Source organism: Chiloscyllium plagiosum, unplaced genomic scaffold (assembly GCF_037043375.1).
Source record: "Chiloscyllium plagiosum isolate Xiang-an unplaced genomic scaffold, Cpla_swu_hap1 HiC_scaffold_3, whole genome shotgun sequence".
NCBI lineage: Eukaryota > Metazoa > Chordata > Chondrichthyes > Orectolobiformes > Hemiscylliidae > Chiloscyllium > Chiloscyllium plagiosum.
This window is the reverse complement of record NW_028270141.1, coordinates 144,657,841-144,673,016: the sequence shown is the minus strand read 5'-3', so window position 1 is coordinate 144,673,016 and position 15,176 is coordinate 144,657,841. Positions and strand designations below refer to the sequence as shown.

The 15,176-nt window shown below is 43.8% G+C and overlaps 1 protein-coding gene across 3 annotated transcripts in view; it reads left to right on the top strand.

Moving 5' to 3' along the window:
• xdh (xanthine dehydrogenase) overlaps positions 1-15,176 on the top strand; it is a 152,453-nt gene that overhangs the window by 111,224 nt on the left and 26,053 nt on the right. For all 3 annotated transcript variants that reach the window (XM_087984056.1, XM_087984063.1, XM_087984050.1), the window contains 7 exons: positions 536-681; positions 2,634-2,715; positions 3,604-3,699; positions 6,884-7,012; positions 7,587-7,661; positions 10,806-10,858; positions 14,076-14,190. In XM_087984056.1, the coding sequence (XP_087840182.1) occupies positions 536-681; positions 2,634-2,715; positions 3,604-3,699; positions 6,884-7,012; positions 7,587-7,661; positions 10,806-10,858; positions 14,076-14,190 (696 nt within the window). The remainder of the gene's footprint in view (positions 1-535; positions 682-2,633; positions 2,716-3,603; positions 3,700-6,883; positions 7,013-7,586; positions 7,662-10,805; positions 10,859-14,075; positions 14,191-15,176) is intronic.

The window sequence follows — 15,176 nt, the reverse complement described above, 5'->3', positions numbered from 1 at the left end:
GAACAAAGAAAATGACAGTGCAGGAACAGGCCCTTCGGCCCTCCAAGCCTACACTGATCCAGATCCTCTATCTAAACCTGCCGCCTATATTCTAAGGGCCTGTATCCCTCTGCTCCCTGCCCATTCATGTATCTGTCTAGATACACCTTAAACAACGCTATCATGCCAGCCTCTACCACCTCCGTTGGCAACGTGTTCCAGGCACCCACCACCCCTCACACATTGAATTCATGACCCTTAGTAATTGAGTCCCCCACTCTGGGAAGAGCTTCTTGCTATCCACTCTGTCTATACCTCTCATGATTTTGTAAGCGTCACTCAGGGTCCCCCCTCAACCTCCGTCGTTCTAATGAATATAATCGTAATCTACTCAACCTCTCTTCATAGCTAGCGCCCTCCGTACCAGGCAACATCCTGGTGAACCTCCCCAGCACCCTGTCCAAAGCAACCATGTCATTTCGGTAATGTGGTGAGCAGAACTCTGCGCAGTATTCCGAATGTGGCCAGTAATCCCTGTTCCCTTTCCATTCCCAAGGTGCAGAGGCTCAACCTGTACCAGGAAGGAGACATCACCCACACCAATCAAAAGCTGGAAGCAGTCAATATCATAAAATGTTGGGACGAATGTTTGGAGAATTCATCTTTCCACAGCAGGAGAAAAGCAGTGGATGATTATAACAGGTCAGATATAAAAACAATTCGCTGTGCGTTCCTTTTAACTTGGCTTGTCAAGTCATTCTCCGCACCTTTGTCTATCCACCCAGTGGATCACATTCTTACCTCTGACCCACAATTCAACATCCTCCCAGAGCCTTCAGCTGAAGCCAATACTCCCGTGGAGTTCTGCACTGTCAGAGATGCTGTCTTTAGGATGAGATCTTCACCTGTGGATGTAAAGGTTCCCACTTTCAGAATGAGAAGAAGTGAGGACATAATTATGGAATAACTCTGTCCATGGAATCAGAGATAGAGTCATAGATGTACAGCTTGGAAACAGACCCTTCGGTCCAACTCATCCACGCCAACCAGATATCCCATCCTAATCTATTCCCATTTGCCAAAACTTGGCTCATATCCCTCCAAAGGAGAAAGTCAGGACAGCAGATGCTGAAGATCAGAGTCAAAAAGAGTGGTGCTGGAAAAGCACAGCCGGTCAGGCAGCATCCGAGGAGCAGGAGAGTCGACGTTTCGACCATAAGCTGTTCATCAGGAAAGTCGGAGGGGGGGGGCGCTCTGACCAATCACCATCACTCCCACCTTCATCTACCAATCGCATTCCCAGCTACCTTCCCTCCAGCCCCACCCACACTCCCCCCATTTACCTCCCAGCCCCCTTGGCCCTACCTACCCCCCCATTCCTGATGAAGAGTTTCTGCCTGAAACATTGACTCTCCTACTCCTCGGATGCTGTTTGACTGACAGTGCATTTCCAGTACCACACATTTTGACTCATATCCCTCTAAACTCTTCCTATTCATATACCCATCCAGATACCTTTTAAATGTCAGAGAAAGGGAGGACTGCAGATGCTGGCGATCAGAGTCGAGAGCCTGGCCTGCTGTGCTTTTCCAGTACCACATTCCCACCTTTTAAATGTTGTAATAGTACCAACCTCCACCACTTTCTCTGGCAGCACATTCCATACACGCACCATCCTCTGCGTGAAAAAGTTGCCCCTTAGGTCCCTTTTAAATCTTTCCCCTCTCACCCTAAATCCATGCTCTCTAATCCTGGACTCCCCCACCCCAGAGAAAAGACCTTTTCAATTTACCCTATCCGTGCCCCTCGTGACTTTATAAACCTCTATAAGGTCACCCCTCAGCTTCTGATGCTGCAGGGAAAACAGCCCCAGCCTGTTTAGCTTCTTGCTTTCCTGGCAAAATCCTTGTAAATCTCTTCTGAACCCTCTCAAGATGATTTTAGCACAGTCGTGAGCGATGAACTTAACGCAAAGGGGAAAGATGGAGAATCAGTTTGGATAGAGATAAGAAATAGGAAAGGTAAGAGCTTAGTTGTGGGAATAATTACTGATGAAGAGCTAATACTCGAAACGTCGACTCTCCTGCTCCTCGGATGCTGCCTGACTGGCTGTGCTTTTCCAGTGTCACACCTTTTGATACAGAATAATTTATAAGTCCCAAAAGAACAATTATCCCCCACAATAGTGCATCGAGGATGAAATAAACGAGGTGTGTAAAGAAGGTATCACAGTAACCATGGGTAACTTTAATCTTCATGTAGCTTGGGCAAATCAGATTAGTAAAGATAAATTGGAAAGTCAGTTCAGACAATGCATTCACGATAATTTCTTAGAGCAGTACGTTCCTGAGCAAGAATGAAGATGGCCGTCCCCCCAGAGTCCTGGCTAATACTTACTAACAACGAAAACAAAGAACATGATCATTCCTGGATGTATGAGCTTCCTGATTTCAAACTAGTTGCCACTGGCTCTATATTGCAACAGTCACTGCACTTCAAGTGTCCGGTGACCCTTCTCGGCACGGGCTTGAGGCTCTGCTTTCTCTCTCCACCTGCTGAGTTTTTCCAGCATTGTCTGTTTGTGCTTCAGATCTCCAGCATCCTCAGCTCTTTGTTTGCATTTTGTTAACTATTTCTTCCCTCCTCATGCCTAGGCAACATTGCTGGAAGAAGAGAGGGCTGGCCATTATCCCAACCAAGTTCGGGATAAGCTTCAATGCCATATTCTTGAATCAGGTAAAGGTCGAGGGTTGGGGGGAAAGGAAGATGGGGGTGGGGGGGGGGGAAGGTGGGGGTGGAAGTGGTAGCACAGTGGAAATGAAATTGGGCTAGAGATCTGAAGCCTAGTGCTCTGCAAATGTGAGTTCAAATCCCACCCACCCCCAGCATATGAAGGAATTTAAGCTTAACTCTGAACTTAAAAAGTCAGTCTCATTAATTACCCCCTTTGTTCTTGCATGGGATGTGAGCATCATTGGAAAGGCCAGTGTTCATTGAGTCTTCCCTAAACTCAGACACACTGACTAACTCACAAACGCCTCAACTCGATCTATTGAGAATGACCCTGACTGCCCATGAGGTAACCATCTCGCCCCCATGCTAATGTTCTGAATGGTTTACTAGGCTGTTTCAGAAACAAGAAACAAGTTAGAGTCATGTGGCTGTGGGTCTGGTGTCAAGTGTAATCCAGGCCAAGCAAAGATGTTAGATTTCCTTCCATCAAGAGCGAAGATGAACCAGAACAGGTTTAATTGCTTATAGTTTCATCATCAATGTTACACACCGTCAATTGAATTGAACGTCCACTGACTGCTAAAGCATTGGAAATATGTCTTCAGTTGCCTTGTCCTGTGGTGTCCCAGTCTGGTGATGTTATCACTGCCATCTCCCCCAAACATCTGACGACCTCACTCCTGGATATCGCAACAGTCCCAATGTTTCCAAGGCATTGAAAATGTGGTGACAGAGGCTTTCAGCTCCATAGTTAAGGAGTCTCAATGGTATATGGCTCCTGTGAGGATTCAGCAAGAGGACACATCAGAGAATTTGTGGTGGGAAGGATGGGAACTCTCCTGTTTATAATTGGTGCCTTATTGCCTCTCACTCTGCTTCATTCTGTTACAGGCAGGAGCTTTGGTCCACATTTACACTGATGGCTCAGTCCTTCTGACTCATGGTGGAGTTGAGATGGGACAAGGCCTCCACACAAAAATGGTTCAGGTATGAATATAACTCGGGCTTCCAGCAATGCAAGCCAGTCAATAGTTTGGGAATATTTGGTGTTTCCTCTTCAATTTACGCTCATATTTCACGCTGGGTCCTGAACATTGAAGTGCATTTGGTATGTCAGAGTGATAAGCCAGGAAAAGATTATAAAGTAATTCTGTTAAATGAGAATGACATTTGCACAGCCACGAAAGATTACCTTAACTCAACAGGGCAAGATGTAGAATCAGTTTGGGTAGAGATAGGAAACAGGAAAAGTAAGAGTTCAGCTGTGGGAATAATTTTTTGCCTACAAAACAACAGCACATCAAGGACAAAGTGAGGTGTCTAAAGAAGGTACCATGGTAACCGTACTTGACTTTAACCTTCATGTGGATTGGGCAAATCAGATTTGTAAAGATAAACTGGAGAGGAAGTTCCCACAGCGCATTCAAAATAATTTCTTAGTGCAGTACGTTCTTGAGTTAAAGGCATTTGCATTGTGACAGGATCAATTAATAGCCATAAATTTAAAAAAACTTGCAAGCAAAAGTGATCATGAAATAGTAGAATTTCAAATTCCATCTGCAGATGGGAAGTATGGGTTTAGGACTAGTGTTCTTAAACTAAATGAAGATGTTTACAAGGATATGAAGATAAATACATTGTGATCAACAAGGGGACTAGTTTGAAATGTAGGACACTAAAGAAACAGCAGCATACTCCTAAGGAAATATTAAATAATGCTTAGCAACAAAGAAAGGCTCTTTGAGACTGAGTAATCTCATCTCTGAAGAAATAAGGCTGTGGGAATAGTATCAAATTAAAAGGAGCACTTTACAATTCTGCAAAGGTTAATGATAGGGCTGAAGGTAGGAGAGACTAAGGGAAGGGAATAGAATATGAGAGAACGCTAGCTGGAAATATACAACAGATAGACAAAAAAACTCTGCAAGTTTTTAAAAATAAAAAGAGGAACTAAAGCAAGCAATGATTTTCTATCGAGTCAGTCTGAGAATTAATAATGGAAAACAAGGAAGTGGAGAAGCATTGACAAGTAGTTTGTATCTGCATTCAATGTAAGAGATAGTTGAAAATTAAGAGCTGAAAGAGAGGGAGGGACTGAAAACAAAAACATTTCTGGAGAAAAGTCATTACCCGGGAAAACTATTAAATCAAAACATTATCAAGTTCCCAGCATCTGATGGCCAGTATGTCAGGACCCTGATAGAAGTGGCCTCAGAGACAATAGATACATAGTAATAATGAGATGTACTAAGATGAGGAGAAATTTCTTTATGAGAGAGTGGTAAGCCTGTGGTATTCTCTGCTACAGAAAGTGGTTAAGATCAAATCATTGAATACTTTCACAAAGGAGTTCGATGTCGCTTTTTTGGGCTAAAACAGACCAAAGGCTATGGGAACAGGGTATGGAGTTGGATAATCAGCCATGATTGAAAGGTGAAGCAGACTCAAAGGGCTGAATGGCCTCCTCCCGCTCCTATATTCTTTAGTTCTGTATTTCTAAGTAATCCTTCAAAGATCCTGGGATCATGGGAAGGCCCCAGCAAATTGGAAAACTGCAAATGTAACATCTTTATTCAAGGAAGGTTAGAGCCAGAAAGCAAATAAATCTATAGTTTCAAGTTGAAAATCATTACTAGGGGAATTATTGCCCCAATAATTCATAAATTATAACTGATTCAAGAAGAGCCAACTTGGTTATGTGAAAGGTTATGTTTAGTCCGTTCATTAGAGTTGTTTGCGGAAGTAACAAGCAAATTAGATAAAGGAACACATTAGATACAGGATGTTTTGATTGCCAAAAAGCATTTGAAAAAGGTTAGATTCCCTACAGAGTGGAAACAGGCCCTTCGGCCCAACAAGTCCACACCAACCCTCCAAAGAGTAACCCACCTGGACCCATTTCCCTCTAACTAATGCGCCTAGCACAATGGGCAATTGAGCATGGCCAATTCACCTGACCTGCTCATCCTTGGATTGTGGGAGGAAACCTTAGCACCCAGAGGAAACCCACACAGATACAGGGAGAATGTGCAAACCCTCACAGACAGTCACCCAAGGCTGGAATCGAACCCGGGTCCCTGGTGCTGTGAGACAGCAATGCCAACCACTGAGCCACCATATTACATTAGAGAGTCCCACACAAAATAACAGCTCATTATCTGAGGCAAAAAATTAGCATGGATTACAAATTGGTTGACTAATAGTGAATGTAGGATAGGGAAAAATGAGTTATTTTTAAGTTGGCAATCTGTCACCAATCGAGTTTCACGGGGATCAGGTCTGGGGGGTCAGCTCTGCTATTTATAACCTATTTCTAGGATACTCTTCAAAGGGTCAGTGTGGACTTGATAGGCCAAATCACCTGCTTCCGCACTGTCGGGATTCTATGAGAATTGCAGCCCACCATCACTCTTCCAAGAAAAATCTACCGAGACCCTAGGATAATTCTCTCGATTGCCTTGGTCAAAACTATTAATATACAGCAGGAAAAATAGATTGACTGGTCAATGAGTTTGCCCTCATCCCAGAGACAGGATAAGGAGCCAATATTAACTCAGTGATCTGGCGCATGATGCTTGAAAACTTGCTGGAAGCAGACTTGATAGCCACTTTCCAAAGTCATTTGGATAAATCCAAATAATGGGAATATTTGCAGACCCAATGAGAAGGGAGACTGGGACTAATGAATAATGCTTTCACAAGACTAGCACATGCACAATGAGCCAAATGGCTTCCTTCTGTCTCCGCTAGAACCTCCCAGACCTACGATTGATGAGAACGATGAACCATTAGGACAATAATCAAGGCAATACTTTCACCTCCAAGATTCTCTCCCAGGCTAGACGTTGTTCTGACTTTGGCACATAAAATGCCCTGAGTGGCCAGGACAGTGGTAGCAGCATCTCCACCAGACACTGAGTGAAGACATTTCACCAGAATTTGAACATAATAGACAATAGGTGCAGGAGTAGGCCATTCTGCCCTTCGAGCCAGTACCACCATTCATTATGATCCTGGCTGATCATCCTCAATCAGGTCAGGAAGAAAGTCCCTCGCTCACTCACCACCTGATTGTGAACCGTGAACACGTCAAAATGGAGAGTGGTCAAGTTCATGTGTGGCAAGGGATTTAATGAAATCTTAACCTTTGTGAATATTCCTTGTTATCCAGGTTGCCAGTAAGGCTCTGGGAATTCCAGTTTCTCGGATTCACATCTCGGAGACCAGCACTAACACTGTCCCGAATACCAGTGCGACAGCGGCTTCTGTCGGATCAGATCTAAATGGAATGGCTATTTTAGTAAGAATTCACTCTTGGGATTTAAAAAATTTTTTTTTTTTTAAATTTGTCCATTTATTCGGTTCCACTTCAAGCCCCTAATAGCAACAAGTAATGATTCAACCTTATGCCAGGGTTGGAGGATTTGAGCTATAGGGAGAGGCTGAACAGGCTGGGCCTGTTTTTCCTGGAGCGTCGGAGGCTGAGGAGTAACCTTATAGAGGTTTACAAAATTATGAGGGGCATGGATAGGGTAAATAGGCAAAGTCTTTTCCCTGGGGTCAGGGAGTCCAGAACTAGAGTTTAGGATGAGAGGGGAAAAGGGCAACTTTTTCACGCAGAGGGTGGTACATGTATGGAATGAGCTGCCAGTGGAAGTGGTGGAGGCTGGTACAATTGCACCATTTAAGAGGCATTTGGATGGGTATATGGATAGGAAGGGTTTGGAGGGCTATGGGCCAGGAGCTGACAGGTGGGACTAGATTGGGTTGAGATATCGGGTCGGCATGGACGGGTTGGACAGAAGGGTCTGTTTCTGTGCTGACAATCTCTATGACTCTATGACTCTTATCTAAAAGCGCACTGTCTGTTTCAGAACGCATGCCAAACCCTTCTGGAGAGACTCCAACCATTTAAACTCGCCAATCCGAAGGGGACCTGGGAACAATGGGTATGTACAAAATAATTTGTTCCAGTGATCTTTCATTTCAGATTAGTAGCACCTCTCATTTGCGTCTGGCTGAAAAATACACATCTCATCGAATTTTTCCATCTTGCACGCATTCGCATAAAATACTGATGTCAAAAAGGAGCAGCATTTTGACAAAACAGAAATTCGATGGAATAGATTAAACTTAACCAACAGACGGCTGTGATTCTCTGCTTCATTCTTTAGGGTAATTCTTTAACTAGATTCAAACAGTGTGGTGCTGGAAAAGCACAGCCGATCAGGCGGCATCCGAGGAGCAGGATAATCAATGTTTTGGGCATATGCCCTTCATTCCTGGTGAAGAGCTTATGCCTGAAACATCGACTCTCCTGATCTTCAGAGGCAGCCTGACCGGCTGTGCTTTTCCAGCACCACACTCTTTAACTCTGATCTCAAGCATTTGCAGTCCTCACTTTCTCCCAATTCTTTAACTAGTCAGTTAATGTACGTGGTATAAATTTAAACAAAACTTGTCAGTTAACTGTCAGTCTTCATCTAACTGACTCATTCTGCATGTCACTGCCTTTACAAATCAAAGTTCACTTGCCAGCCCGTCAGCTCTCTCTTCATAAAACGTGAAATGTTCTGATGAGCGCAAGATAAAATGCTTTAACAAATTGTGCTTTTTCTCAGCAGTACTCAGGTTCTATACTATCAAACATCCATCTGTGCACAAACACTGAAACAGCTTGACAAGCTCAGCAGGTCTGGCAGCATCTGTGAAGAGAAGTCAGAATTAATGTTTTGGGTCAACTGACACTTTTCAGTTCTGTTGACCCAAAACGTTAACTCTGATTTCTCCCCACAGATGCCACCAGAACTGCTAAACTTTTTCAGCAATTTCTGTTTTTCTTTCTGATTTACAGCATCCGCAGTTCTTTCGAGTTTTTATTAACAATCCAACTATCTGTACACCTTGGTTCACCTTAATGCGAATGTGCCTGAGATTTCCCTGAGATTATTTGGAGATGCCGGTGTTGGACTGGGGTGGACAAAGTTAAAAATCTCATGACACCAGGTTATAGTCCAGCAGGGTTATTTGGAAGCACTAGCTTTCGAAGAGCTGTTTCTTTATCAGGTGGTTATGGAGCAGAATTATAAGAGACAGACTTCATAGCAACAGGATTGCAGAGTCATGGAATATAATATTAAACAAATTTAGCTTAAGTCTTTTAGAATGATCGTGTTAATTTCAGTTCTGTCATATGTAAATCCTAGAATTTTTTAAAGTTACATTCTCAAGATAGCTTTTAACAATAGGTGCCGTCACAGCTCAGATAATGCATTGAAGGTGTAAGGTTAAAGTCTGTCCGTGTCCCAGTTTTAGGTCAGACTGAATCTATTTCTAAAGTGGGATTTATAGAATCTTACATGAATTTGTGCAGTTTTTGTGCAAATTAATTGTAATTCTGCAAGTCCAAAGTGTGAGTGCTTGATGCTGATTTAGAGGTGGCAAGGCACTTTATCGCTAATATTTTGCCCATGTAATTCCCTGGACTAGTTTCAAAAGATTGGAGGAGACATTTTGGACATTTTTCTGCTTTCCTGTATTGCCTTCTGGATTTACCTGAGAGGCTTTTCTTCGTTATCTCTTCTGTTGTTTCTAATCCATGTGTTAACCTCTCCCATTACACATCCTACATTCCTCATGGTTTGCTTCTGTTTTGATATACTTGTATTTACCTTGAAATTCCCATTGAAACTTCAGTTTACGGTAATATGTTTTGCCCCAAAGCCCTACTCATTGTTGTATTGCCTTTTCACTCTGTGAGAATGTGCTTAGTTTGGACTCTATACATCTTCACTTTGAACAATACAAGAGGTTAAGGAAGGGGGTGAATGTGTGACACCTTCCCTGTTTAACCCATGTTTGCTGTAAACTTACTTCTACCCATGATAATCAGTAAAACCACATGGTACATGTGAGCAGGAACAATCCATAATACCATCCTACTCCCAATATTACAGATTTCAACTCTATTTTCTTGACCTTTCCTGATCTACCTGAGTGTCCTTACTGTCCAAACATCCAACAATCTCAGCCTCGAACAAACTCAGCGGCTAAGTATTTACAGTTTTCTGGAAAGAGGTTTCCAACGATTCATAGGATTCTGAATGAAAAAGCATCTCCACACCTCAGTCTTCAATGACCAACCCCTTAGGAACAGTCTCAAGCTCAGAAAAAATACCCTTCAGGACATTGAGTCCACACTGGTAACCAAAACAAGCATCTGGCCAGGTGGCTTAGTGGTTAGCACTGCTGCCTCACAGTGCCAGGGACCTGGGTTCAATTCCAGCCTTGCGTGACTGTGTGGAGTTTGCACATTCTCCCTGTGTCTGTGTGGGTTTCCTCTGGGTGCTCCGATTTCCTCCCACAGTCCAGTGATGTGCAGGCCAGGTGAATTGGCCATGCTAAATTGCCCATAGTGTTCAGGGATATGTAGGTTAGGTGCACTAGTCAGGGGTAAATATAGGGTTGGGGAATGGGTCTGGATGGGTTACTCTTCAGAGGGTTGGTTCGGGCTGAATGGCCTGTTTCCACACTGTAGGGATTCTACGATGATTCTAATCCCATTTTTCAGCACTTGGTCCATAGCCTTGGTATCACAAGTGCACATTTAAATACTTCAGGATTTACTTCAAGATTCTACAACCAGGAGACAACGACATGAAGCAAATAATCAGCGCAATGTTTGTTAGTGGGCGGCACGGTGGCACAGTGGTTAGCACTGCTGCCTCACAGCGCTAGAGACCCGGGTTCAATTCCCGCCTCAGGCGACTGACTGTGTGGAGTTTGCACGTTCTCCCCGTGTCTGCGTGGGTTTGCTCCGGGTGCTCCGGTTTCCTCCCACAGTCCAAAGATGTGCAGGTCAGGTGAATTGGCCATGTTAAATTGCCCGTAGTGTTAGGTAAGGGGTAAATGTAGGGGTATGGGTGGGTTGCGCTTCGGCGGGGCGGTGTGGACTTGTTGGGCCGAAGGGCCTGTTTCCACACTGTAAGTAATCTAATCTAATCTAATCTCTGTAAAGCTGACCCGTTAAGAGATTATACACTGTTGGAGGGATCATTACCTTTCCTGTTTAATTCTGCCTTGTCCTCCCCCAGATTTCTGCAGCCTATATGGAGAGAGTGAGCCTGTCAGCGGCAGGATTCTACAGGTAATGTCTGCACCCATTTGTGGCTTTTTGGTTTATAGTTAGAGCAATCCCTGAGTTAAATAGATGCATAAAAATGAGCTAATACTTGTCAGGTGAAACAAAATACAGAGTGTTGTGAATGCTGCATTAGATACAATGAAGACAATGTAAAGTCATTCTCAAAGGAGGTGCAGGAAGTGGAGACCTTGGTGCTGACTATACACAAACGCTTTGCAGGAATATTTGGGAGAAGATTATTAACTACACAAAGGGTCCCTCAGCTCCATCAATGGACAGACAGAAGACAATTACCAGGTTCTGTCCCAAGGAAGAAATGCAATTTTGGGCAGCAGATTTCAAGAGGAATGATAAAGTTCGTGGAGAGAGAAGATCTACTGGAAAAGTACAAGTGAAGAGCCACTTCAGATTGGTGGAAAGACCAGTGAAATTGAGGTCATACCCTTCAAACAGAGAAAGTTGCAGAGAGATTGAACAGATGTGTTCAAAACTATCCAGCATTTTGAGAGAGTGGGTAGAGAGAAATTGTTTCCAATTGCAGAAGAACTGATAAACAGAGGACATAGATTTTGTGCATTCTGTAATTTTTCTAACTCAGGGTGAACTGCTATGACCTGGACTGCTGTGGCTGAGAGGATGCTGGGAGCTGCAGTGTTACTCAGGGCTAAATTCCAAACGTGTGCAGGATTAAGAGGAAAAAAACAGGCGGCGAGCTCAGGTTGATAGCTTTAGCTAGACAGGAACTGGCACAGACACAAGGTGGGGCTGTGTCACCCTGTGAAGTCTCTGGTGTTTGATACTGCTGCAGAATTGTGCTGTGGATTAAGGTTCATTTTACTTTTGTTCATTCCTGGGAGCTGGCATCATTGGCTGGGTAAGCATTTATTGCCCGTCCCCAGTTGCCCCTTGACAAGGTGGTGGTGAGCTGCCTTCTTGAACCGCTGCAGTCCACCTGCTGTCGGTTAACCCTTAGGGAGGGAATTCCAGGATTTTGACACTGAAGAAACGGCGATACATTTCCAATTCAGAATGGTGAGTGGTTTGGAGGGGAATTTGCAGGTGGTGGTGTTCCCATGTATTTGCTGCCCTTGTCTTTCTAGATGGAAGTGGTCATGGGTTTGGAAGGTGCTGTCTGAGGATCTTTGGTGAATTTTTGTAGTTCATCCTGTATATAGTACGCACTGCTGCTACTGAGCAACACTGAGTAGTGTCCCTGTCACTGAGCTAGAAGCACCAGTTTGAAAACCAAGTGCATCGCCCCCAGCACTCGATCATTATGTGGCTAAATAGATTGGGTATTAATTTTTCGATAGGTGCCAAAGCAAATGGTGAGAGAGGAAGAGAGTCCTATTCTGCCACACGATGGAAAAACTGTTGGAGTATCTATCATCAGTAACTCTATATTACAAAATCTCATGTTATAAGGCCAACTCTATATTACGAAATCTCATGTTATAAGGCCAACCTGGGCTCCCTGGCATGGACTGTAACAGATGTGTGTCACAGATATATATCAAGCCATTCACAAAGTCTCCCGAGAAATTTCTTGACATGAGTCTTACATTCACTTTCTCTTATTCCTAAACTATCAAAATGGCACCGGGTTAGGGCAATAGATGAAAGCTTTGTGCTGCATTTCACTGTAAAATTGGTTTGAAAAGCTATAGAGTCGTAGAGTTCTACAGCGCGGAAACAGACCCTTCGATCTAACTCATCTATGCCGACCAAATATCCTAACCTAATCTAGTCCCATTTGCCAGCATAGGATATTTGGTCGGCATAGGATGAGTTAGATCGAAGGGTCTGTTTCCGCGCTGTAGAACTCTACGACTCTATAGCTTTTCAAACCAATGACTTCTACCACTTAGGAGGAAAGGGCAGTGGATGCCATTACTGGCATGTTCCCATCGAAACCACAAACCATTCCAGTTGGAAATACATCACCCAATGGCAACTGGGAAAACTTCTCGCGGGTAACTCAGGGTCAGCACTAGTGACCCACTTTACCAGTTTGTATTAAAAAAGTGAGGAAGCTGTCCCCAATCTAAACTAACATGCATCAGTTTATAAATGATACGGGAAGATATTGAATGAATGAATGATTCTTGTCATGCCTATTTTACAGTGAAATGCAGCACAAAGCTTTCATCTATTGCCATAACCCGGTGCCATTTTGATAGTTTAGAAATAAGAGAAAGTGAATGTAAGACTCATGTCAAGAAATTTCTCGGGAGACTTTGTGAATGGCTTGATATATATCTGTGACACGCATCTGTTACAGTCCATGCCAGGGAGCCCAGGTTGGCCTTATAACCTAATCTAGTCCCATTTGCCAGCATTTGGCCCATATCCCTCTAAACTCTTCCTACTCATATACCCATCCAGATGCCTTCTAAATGGTGTAATTGTACCAGCCTCCATCACTTCCTCTGGCAGCTCATTCCATACACGCACCACCCTCTGCGTGAAAAAGTTATCCTTTGGGTCCCTTTTAAATCTTTCCCCTCTCACCCTAAACCTATGCTCTCTAGTTTTGAACTCCCCCACCCTCAAGAAAGGCCTTGGCTATTCACTCTATCCATGCCCCTCATGATTTTATAAACCTCTATAAGGTCACCCCTCAGCCTCCGACGCTCCAGGGAAAACAGCCCCAGCCTGTTCAGCCTCTCCCTGGATGTAGGTTTGCTCGTTGAACTGGAAGATTAGTTTACAGACATTTTGTCACCATACTAGGTAACATCTAGGTAACCTCTCACTGTAACTCAACCCCTGAAGTCCCGGCAATATCCTTGTAAATCTTTTCCTGCACCCTTTCAAGTTTCACAACATCCTTCCTCTAGCAGGGCCAAGCATCTTGCAGGTATCACACACTGCTGCCATTCTGGTGAAGGGAGTGACTGCTGAAGACAGGGTATTGGCGATCAAGCACACTGGCTTTGTCCTGGATAATGCTGAGCATCTTGCTACAGCTGCACTCACCCAGGCAAGTGGGGAGTATTCCGTCATCGTCCTGCCTTATGTCTTGCAGACAATGGACAGGCGTTGGGGAGTGAGGAGGTGAATTACTCATCACAGAATTCCTACCTATGATTGATGGTGTGAGAAGGAAAGTCTTAACAAAGCGCTCTTTCGGTTTTTGCTGAAATTTGCCACAAGTGGGAATGTCGCGAAGGGTTATAATTTGAGAAAGTATTGACCCGCATTGCTATTCCTATTCCAGGACTCCTGATCTGAACTATGACTGGGATAAGAACGAAGGAAGGGCGTACAATTACTACAGTTATGGTGTGGCTTGCTCAGAGGTTGAAATTGACTGTCTCACTGGCGATCACAAGGTAAGCAGTCAACAACAACAACAACTTGCACCTACGTAGCATCCCTAATGCCCGAGATGTTTCACAGTGACAGAGTCGAACAAAATATGACAGCAGGCCACTGAAAACGCCAGTCAAATAGGTAGGTTTCAAGGAATTAAAGAAAATCCAAAGAGATTATATAAAGTATATTAAGGGCATAAGAGTAAGTGGAGAGAGAATAGTGCCCCTTAAAGATCAACATGGCTGTCTATGTATGGAAATGAGAGGGACGGGTGAGATAGGAAATGAATATCTCTTGCCAATATTTACAAAGGAAAAGGACACAGAAGCTAGAAAACTTGGGCAATAAATAGTGATGCTTTGAAAAGTATTACAGAAGAGGAGGTGCTGGAGATTTTAAAACATGTAAAGGTAGATAAATTTCGAGGACCTGATGAGTTGTTTCCCAGAACTCTGTGGGAAGCCGGCAAGTGATTGCTTGCCCCTCGCTGAGATATTTGTAACATCGATAGTCACAGGTGAGGTGCCGGAAAATTGGAGGGTGGCTAATGAGGTGTCATTACTTAAGAAAGACTGTCAGGAAAAGCCAGGGAACTATAGACTGCTGAGTCTTGTGTCAGTTGATGGAGAGGATTCTGAGACATTTGGAAAGGCAAGGACTGATTAGGAATAGCCAACATGGCTTTGTGCATAGGAAATTGTGTCTCACTAACTTGATACTGAGGTTTTTGAAGAGGTGTCAAAGAAGATTGATGAAGGCAGAGAGGTAGACATTCTCTATATGGACTTCAGAAAAGCGATCAACAAGGTTCCACATGGTAGACTGGTTAGTAAGGTTAGATTAGAATGGTGCTGGAAAAGCACAGCAGGTCAGGCAGCATCCGAGAAGCAGGAAAATCGACGTTTTGGGCTAAAGCCCTTCATCAGGAATTCCTGATGATGCCTGACCTGCTGTGCTTTTCCAGCACCACTCTAATCTAGACTCTCATCTCTAGCATCTGCAG